Raw genomic sequence first — 8,519 nt, forward strand, 5'->3', positions numbered from 1 at the left:
TATATGTGTGAACTTATGTGTTTGCGTGTGCATGTGTGTATGTGTGAACTTACATGTGTGTGCATGCGTGTGTGTGAACTTACATATGTGTGAACTTATGTATGTATACGTGTGAACTTACGTGTGTGTATGTATGTGTGAACTTACGTCTGTGTATGTGTGAAATTACATGTGTGCATGTATATTGTGAACTTATGTGTGCGTGTGTGTGTATGTGAACTTACATGTGTGTGTGAACTTAAGTGTGTGCGTGTGTGTATGTGTGAACTTACGTGTGCCTGTGAGTGTGCATGTGTGTGCATGTATGTGCGTGTGTGCGCGTGTGTGTATATGTGTGAACTTACATGTGTGCGTGTACATGTGTGTATGTGTATGTGTAAACTTATGTGTGTGTATATATGTGAACTTACGTGTGTGTGTGTGTGTGTGTGTGTGTGTGTGTGTGTGTCTGAATACCTGGAAACCAGATGTCAGTTTGGTTGTCTTCCTTTATTGCTCTTCACTTGGACCTAGACCCTGCTGGGACCCGCCTATCCCTGTCCCTCAATGCTGGGGTTAGTTAAAAACTGTGCTTCAACAGCAGAGACGAGTATCACCTGTGGGCAGAGGCTGCTCCTCGGTGCTTTTCAGCTCCGCGTCTGGTTGTATATCTAAAAAAGAAAGGGTTTATGGGTATTAGCTACACAGGACACATTCCCTCAGGTTGGAGTGTTCTGAATCTAATGAGGATGGCCCTGTAAAGCCTAGCGGCAGAATTCCTCTTTCAGGGCAGAACACATTTCCTCATGCTCCCCATAATGGCGCTGTAGGGAGAATGGAAGGAGTTATCGCAGCAGTGGCAGCAGCAGCCGCACAGAGACCTTTTTTTTCCAGAAACACTTACACTAAGAACGATAGAAAAAGTGGGTCATGGGGGGCATGATGGTGTTCACCTTTAATCCCAGCATTCAGCGGGTCAGCCACAGCTACATAATGACACCCTATTTAAAATTTTACATTAAGTAAAATTAAAAGGTATTAAGAAAGAATTTTAGATAAACTTCTTTTCATATTGTGTGCACTCGTGCGGGCACACTCACACACACACTCACACACACACACACACTCACACACACACACACTCACACACTCACACACACACACTCACACACACACACTCACACACTCACACACACACACACTCACACACTCACACACACACATCACACACACTCACACACACATACACACACTCACACACACACACACTCACACACACTCACACACACACTCACACACACACACTCACACACACTCACTCACACACACTCACACTCACACACACTCACACACACTCACACTCACACACACACTCACTCACACTCACACACACACTCACACACACACACTCACACACACACTCACACACACACACACTCACACACACACACACTCACACACACTCACACACACTCACACTCACACACACACTCACTCACACTCACACACACACACTCACTCACACTCACACACACTCACACACACACACACAATTTTGCTGATCCCTGCTTTAGAGTGAAGCAATGTTTTTCTTTTTTTTATTATTATTGGATATTTTCTTTATTTACACTTCAAATGTTATTCCCTTTCCCAGTTTACCCCCCTCCCGGAAACCTCCTATCCCATCATCCCTCCCCCTGCTTCTGTGAGGGTGTTCCTCTCCCCACTCATGCTTCCCTTACACTGGGGCATCTATCAAGCCTTCATAGGACCAAGGACCTCTCCTCCTATTGATGCCTGACAAGGCCATCCTCTGCTACCTATGCAGCTGGAGCCATGTGTACTCCTTTGTTGATGACTTAGTCTCCGGGAGGTCTGGTTGGTTGATATTGTAGTTCTTCCTATGGGGTTGCAAACCTCTTCAACTCTGTCAGTCCTTTCTCTAACTCCTCTACTAGGGACCCCGAGTTCAGTCCAATGGTTGGCTGTGAGCCTCTGCCTCTGTATTTGTAAGGCTCTGACAGGGCCTCTCAGGAGACAGCCACATCAGGCTCCTTTCAGCATGCACTTCTTGTCATCCACAATAGTGACTAGATTTGGTAACTGCCTATGGGGTCAATCTCCAGATGGGACAGTCTCTGGATGGCCTATCCTTCAGTCTCTGCTCTACACTTTCTCTCCATTCTTCTAATCCAAGCTATACTATTTATTATTTGTTTTTACCAAAACCACTCAGTTGAAAAAGGTCAAACCAAGCCCCAGTGATCAACATTCGAATTTATGCTGTCTCTACAGCCTCTGGAAAGAGGGGAGACGGGAGGGAAGCCAGGAGGGAGGAAGAGAAGGAAAGATGTGCACACCACATGCTTAAAAACAAGTCCTTTATAAAAGAAAGGAAGGGTGGTCGAGAGGGAAGGAAGAGAAGGGAAGAGAAAGCAGAGACTACATGAGTGCTCACTAAGGGACAACCGGATTTATCCATCAATTCAGATAAATTTCCAAAAAGTTAGAGATATCAATATATTTCACCCCTATGCCATGTTATCTCAAACATTACTAAATTATATATTTTTATAGGATTTGAAAGTAAGGTTTATACGCAGGCAATTGTCTATATTTTAAGTGTGCCACTTAATGACTTTTTAAAAGTGTGTATCTCGGTGTAATGCAAATTCCTATCAATATCCATATGTAGGTGTTTGTGTCTGTAAATCCCAGGACCCAGGAGTCTGAGGACTGTGGGTTCAAGGCCAGCCTGAGCTACATAATGAGACTCCATGGGGAGGGGATGAGAAGGGAGAAGGGAAGAGGGGAGGAAAGGAGAGGGGAGGGGAAGGAAGCAGTGGGAAGAGAAGTGTACAGGACAGAGTGTGACTGTCACCCCAGAAAGGGGTCCCAATGACCCCTTACCAGTCAGTATACACACACACACACACACACACACACACACCACACAAACACACACATGAGCATACTCTAGAGACCACAGCTTCCACTGTAGCTAGTTCAACTTATACTAAAACTTTGTGAAAACAAAATTATATAGACAAATGATGCAAATTCTTTTGTCTAAGGCTTCTTTTAACTTAATATTTTGGGATCCATGCATTTAGCGGTGATTCTCATTAGTCTGTCTTCTTTTTTTTTTTTTTTTTTTTTTTTTTTTTTTTAAAGATGGTATTGCACTGTATATGAATCCACCACTTATCTACTCTCCTGTTGAGAAATATTTAAACTATGTCTAATTTTGTTGTTGTTGTTGTTGTTTATTTGTTTGTTTGTTAAGTCTCACTATGTGCTGGGCAGTGGTAGTGCATGCCTTTAATCCCAGTACTTGGGAGGCAGAGGCAGGCAGATTTCTGAGTTCGAGGCCAGCCTGGATAACAGAGTGAGTTGCAGGACAGCCAGGGCTATACAGAGAAACCCTGTCTCAAAAAACCAAAAAAAGAAAAAAAAAATGTTTTAACAATGAGCTTGAGTTTTAAGATAGTTTTGAATTTGTTGGAAAATTATGAAATCGAGTGCAAAAGGCTCCCACCATCTCCATATTGAGTTTCTCCTCTTAATCAATATCTTATTGTTAGTGTGGGGCATCCACTATAACTCACAGTCAGATATCTACTGATTATACTAAGAATCCAGGTTTCCTTTCTTTTCATGCAATGCTCCGGCCAGCATTAGTTTAGTTACTGTGTCCCCTTAGGTTCCTCTTGGCTAGTTAGTGTCTCAGACTTTCCTTGTTTGGGTGACCTTGACCGTTCTAAGTGACGGGCAGGTATTTCAGAGGCTGTCCCTCAGCTCGGAGGTGTTTGCTTTTCTCATGAATAGACTGTGGTATGGCGATCTGTGCAAAAGCCTTTCAGGAGCCACTGGCTTTTGGATCTCTTGAGTAAACACCCAGGTGTCGAATTACTGGGTCATGGAGTCGATATATGTTTAGTTTTAATAGAAACTGCCAGAACTTGTTCCAAAGTGGTTGTGCCATCAGCAAAGTATGCGTTCTGCCTGTAGCTCTGCGTCCTCACCCTTATGAATTTCATTGACTTCGTGATGAGATAAATTCCTGAGATTATGTTCCTGACACTCCTGGGACACATCCCTGCCTGGTTATGACTTAACCGCTATGGTGTACTGAGGGCCAGGCCACTAACCAGCTTAGTAAGGATTTGTGAGTTTATGTCTGGATGCTTTAGCCCTATAAAATTTCTTCGTTAGACTTTTTTTGGGTCATTTTTGTAGTGTCCCCTCATATTTTCTTTTTGAAAAAATCATGTTAAACTGTGTTCCCTCTCTAATGTTTATGGTAACATCTAAAATAACGCTGCTTGGATTGAACTTTAAATCTTATCCCTCTGTCAGTTTGTGTCCAGGGTTACATAGTGAGACTTTTGTTTGTTTGTTTGTTTTGGGTTTTTTTTTCCCCCCGAGACAGGGTTACTCTGTATAGCCCTGGGTGTCCTGGAACTCACTCTGTATTTAAAGCTTCATATTTTAAGCAGATACAAGCCACTTCAGACTTGTATCCCATTTGTTTTGGTGAGTTTTACTTTTTGAAGGTTTTGCCTATTTTTTCCTAATAGTCTAATTTCTTGGCATGAGATTCCTGTGCCCCACCTCCCCCGCCCTGCCCCTGTCATCTCTTTCTTTTCCCGTAGGTGCTACAGTCGGGTACTCTATTCTCAGTTTCCATTTTGATAATCTACAGCCACGTTTCCTTGCTAGGGAGACTCATCTCCTCAAATAACCAACTTTTGATTTAGTGAATTTTCTCTGCGTTTTCTTTGCCCTTCATCACTTCTTCCTATTGCCTACTTTGGGTTTAGTTTGCCCTTCCCTTTTTAGCCTAGTAAGGTGAAATTATAGTAAACTGCATGAATTCCTGCTCTGTAATTGTGAATACCTAGGCTGTTCACTGTCCCCTGAGGTTTATTCTTGCCGCACCTTATGAATTTGACTCTTTACCCTCCCTGTAACTTAGTTACAATCTCCTTGGGACTTCTTCAGTCCACTGGTTACTTTATTTACACTTGTTTAATTTGCAGACATTTAGCAGAATCTCTGAGCTCTCTGTTCTTTCATGTTTATTGATTTCTGGGCAAGAGATGTATCTCCATGGCAGACTGTGTGCATGGTCCAGGGTTCAGTGCCTTTTCTGCACAAAGAGAAAGACAAAACAAAAAGTAAAAAGATTTTTAATTCTACTCTATCTACTACAGTAAAAAAAAAAAAAAGAAAAGAAAGAAAGAAAGAAAAAAGGCCTATGATTTCAATCCATTTATTTATTTCAGGATGGGTTTGTTTCAGTTTTTGTTGTTGTTGTTATTTTTGCTTTTTGTTTTGTTTTGTTTTTTTAAGACAGTATTTCTCTGTGTAGCCTTAGCTGTCCTGAAACTCTCTGTAGAGCAGGCTGGCCTTGAACTCACAGAGATCTGCCTGCTTCTACCTCCCAAGTGCTGGGATTTATGGTATGGGTCGCCACTCCCCAGCTTGTTTTTGTTTTTGAGACAAAGTCTCTCTATATAGCACTAGCTGGCCTACACTATGTCATGTATACCAGGCTGACCTTGAACTCACAGAAATCTGCCTGTCTCTGCCTACCAAGTGCTGGGATTAACCATCCCCAATTTCTACACTTTTACAATTATGAAGACCTGTTTGTTTTCTTGGGAAGAGCATGCTATGCGTAGTTGAAAAAACACATATTGCATCGTGGCTGAGTGTACTGGTTTGTGACTGTCAAAGAGATCAAAGTTCCTGACAGTACCATCCACACTTCTGAGGCTGTACTTCTAGCTGGCTGACTGTCTAAGCTGCTCAAGGAAGACTCTTCAATGCCCCAAATGCTTTTATTCTCCTGTCTGTACCTTCCGTTTTCCAGAGTTGGCTTCCTTACTAGATTAGACCAGCTCACCTGCTCACAGCGGCTGGCAGCCATTTTAACCTTTTTTTTTCCACTCTGCAACCTTTACACTCTGGTTGTCATATGTCATATCTAAATATATCACAGACTTCACAAGACAATGGCATTAATTTTTGCTGTAGATAGTCACATTTTATTTTACAGTAACCGAGAGGAAAATTTACTTTGGCTTTACCCACATAGTTAAGATTTCTAGTGCCTCTTATTCCTTTTCTTCATGAATGTCTGGTTCTTGTCTAATAGCGATTTGCCTACAGCTTAAATAACTTCAGCTAATACTTAGAGAACTCTAAGTATGGGAACAGTTTCTTGTAACTTTCATTTATTTAGCTATACCTTTACTTTATTTGGGGGGTTAAATTTTATTTAGGGACTGGAGAGGTGGCTCCATGGTTAAGAACACTGGCTGCTCTTCCAGAGGACAGAGGTTCAATTCCCAGCTCCCACATGGGAGCTCACGATCATCTGTGACTCCAATTCTAGGACATCCAATGTTCTTTTGTGGTCTCCCTAGGCACCAGGTACACATGTGGTGCACACACATAAATGTAGACAAAATGCCCATATCCATAAAATAAAAATAACTAAAACATTTTTAAAAGAAATCTTATTAGATACAGAATACTGATTCCAGGTATGCCACTTTTAATTCCAGCACTTGGGAGGCAGAGAAAGGAAACTTTTAATTCAAGGCCAGCGTGGCCTACATAATGAGCTACAGGCTAGCCAAGTCAATACAGTGAGACCTTGTTGTGAATATATGTTTCTGGATTGAGCCAGGCACAGCAGCTCACACTTGTCATCTCAGTACTTCCTAGGACAAAGCAGGAGGATTGCCATGAGTTAGAAGTTTGGAGTATATAGTCTAGGCCCACCTGGACTACTCAGTGAGACCTAAAACAAAACCAAAACCAGAATCTTAGCTTGGCTGCTATCCCCTTAAAGATTACACTGAATTCTGGATTCTACAGTTTCTGGTGAGAAGTTGTGATATATTCTTGCTCTATCGTATGTTCTTTTTTTTAGCACTTCTTTGGTTTTCTTGTTTTGTTTTGTTTTTTGGTTTTGTTTGTTTGTTTTTTGAAACAGGGTTTCTCTGTGTAGCCCTGGTTGTCCTGGAACTCACTCTGTAGACCAGGCTGGCCTCAAACTCAGAAATCCACCTGCCTCTGCCTCCCAAGTGCTGGGATTAAAGGTGTGCACCACCACTACCCGTTCAGCACTTCTCTGAATGTTCCCCCTTTTCCTTAACTTACAGCAGTTGACCATGACAGGTCTTTTATTTGTGTTCTCCCTACTTGAACTCTTCACTAAAATGAGGGCTTTTAACAAACCCAAATGTTCTCTCAGGTAGGTCTCCGCATACCTCTGCTTCTTCTGTTTTTCTTCTATGACTTTGATTACAAGTCTGTAGATAGTTCCATATTTCCCACACCTCCCTTGAGACTGGTCTTTCTCATCCTAGTGATTTCACCTCTTTAAGACTCATAGTGAATGATATATCTTGTTTGCAGGCTGTGACTCTGTAGCCCAGGTTAGCCTGAAACTTGCTTTCTAGGTTAGGCAAGGCTTGAGCTCACCATCCTCCTGCCTACACCTTTTACCTGCTGGGACTTCAGGCACAGATCCCAGTCACTCTTCCGTAACCTTAATTTGCTGTTAAGTCCATCCAAGGAATTTCTTGAAGATTTTAATTCTAGAATTTTTATTTTTGTTATAGTTTCTTTTGTGACATTACCCACCTGTTAATTCACTGTGCGTATTTTCCTTTACATCTTTCGACATACTCACAGCTGTATTAGATTCTCCCCAATATCTTCCCAACATTGCTGTATCATCTGGGCCCGGTCATCATTAGTTTTTCTTTCCCTGGAGGAAGTATTTCATTTTCTTGCTTCTTTGGAGGACCCAATAATTTTGAACTGTACTCTGAACATTATAAATGATACATTGCAGCAATTCTCAATTCTCTTACTGTTCTCTAAACTATGTAGGAATTGTGGTTGTTTTCAGTTTATAAAACACGTAGTTAACTTATTTAGGTTAAAGTTCTAATTCTGCCTCTTCACCTGGGATAAGCAGCAGCCAGAGTGACCAAGGACACCATTGAGATTTTATAATTCCAAGGATACCTGAATCAGGTGGTCACCGTAAAGAAACACAAATTTCCTAGTTCAGCTTCAGATGGAGTAGAGTGCAAACATGCACACACACACACACACACACACACACACACACACAAACATGCACACATGCATACACATGCACACACAAATATGCATACACATGCATGTACACACACACACACACACACACACACACAAGTGCACACATATGAACACACACTTCCAGAATCAACCAGACAATTCATACTTCCCTTTTGGCTTTTTCCATATCAGATCTCTTCCCATTACTTCTAGTTGCTTATGTTTTTTCATTGTTGTTGTTATTATTGTTGTGGTTTTAACTAAGACTGTAGATTCTGGATCCAAGCTTTAGTAATTCAGTAATTCTGAAGTTTAAGATCGAGTCTGGCCAGGTGCTGGTGGCACATGCCTTTAATCCCAGCACTTGGGAGGCAGAGACAAGTGGATTTCTAAGTTCGAGGCCAGCCTGGTCT

The 8,519-nt window shown here is 41.8% G+C and overlaps 1 protein-coding gene across 1 annotated transcript in view; it reads right to left on the reverse strand.

Annotated features, from left to right (window-relative positions):
* The window catches only part of Ikzf3 (IKAROS family zinc finger 3), an 89,422-nt gene that overhangs the window by 59,064 nt on the left and 21,839 nt on the right, over window positions 1–8,519 (reverse strand). The window contains exon 2 of the mRNA XM_031351105.1: window positions 597–650. Coding sequence (XP_031206965.1) covers window positions 597–650 — 54 coding nt within the window. The remainder of the gene's footprint in view (window positions 1–596; window positions 651–8,519) is intronic.

This window comes from Mastomys coucha, unplaced genomic scaffold (assembly GCF_008632895.1).
Source record: "Mastomys coucha isolate ucsf_1 unplaced genomic scaffold, UCSF_Mcou_1 pScaffold5, whole genome shotgun sequence".
In the NCBI taxonomy this organism is placed as follows: Eukaryota; Metazoa; Chordata; class Mammalia; order Rodentia; family Muridae; genus Mastomys; species Mastomys coucha.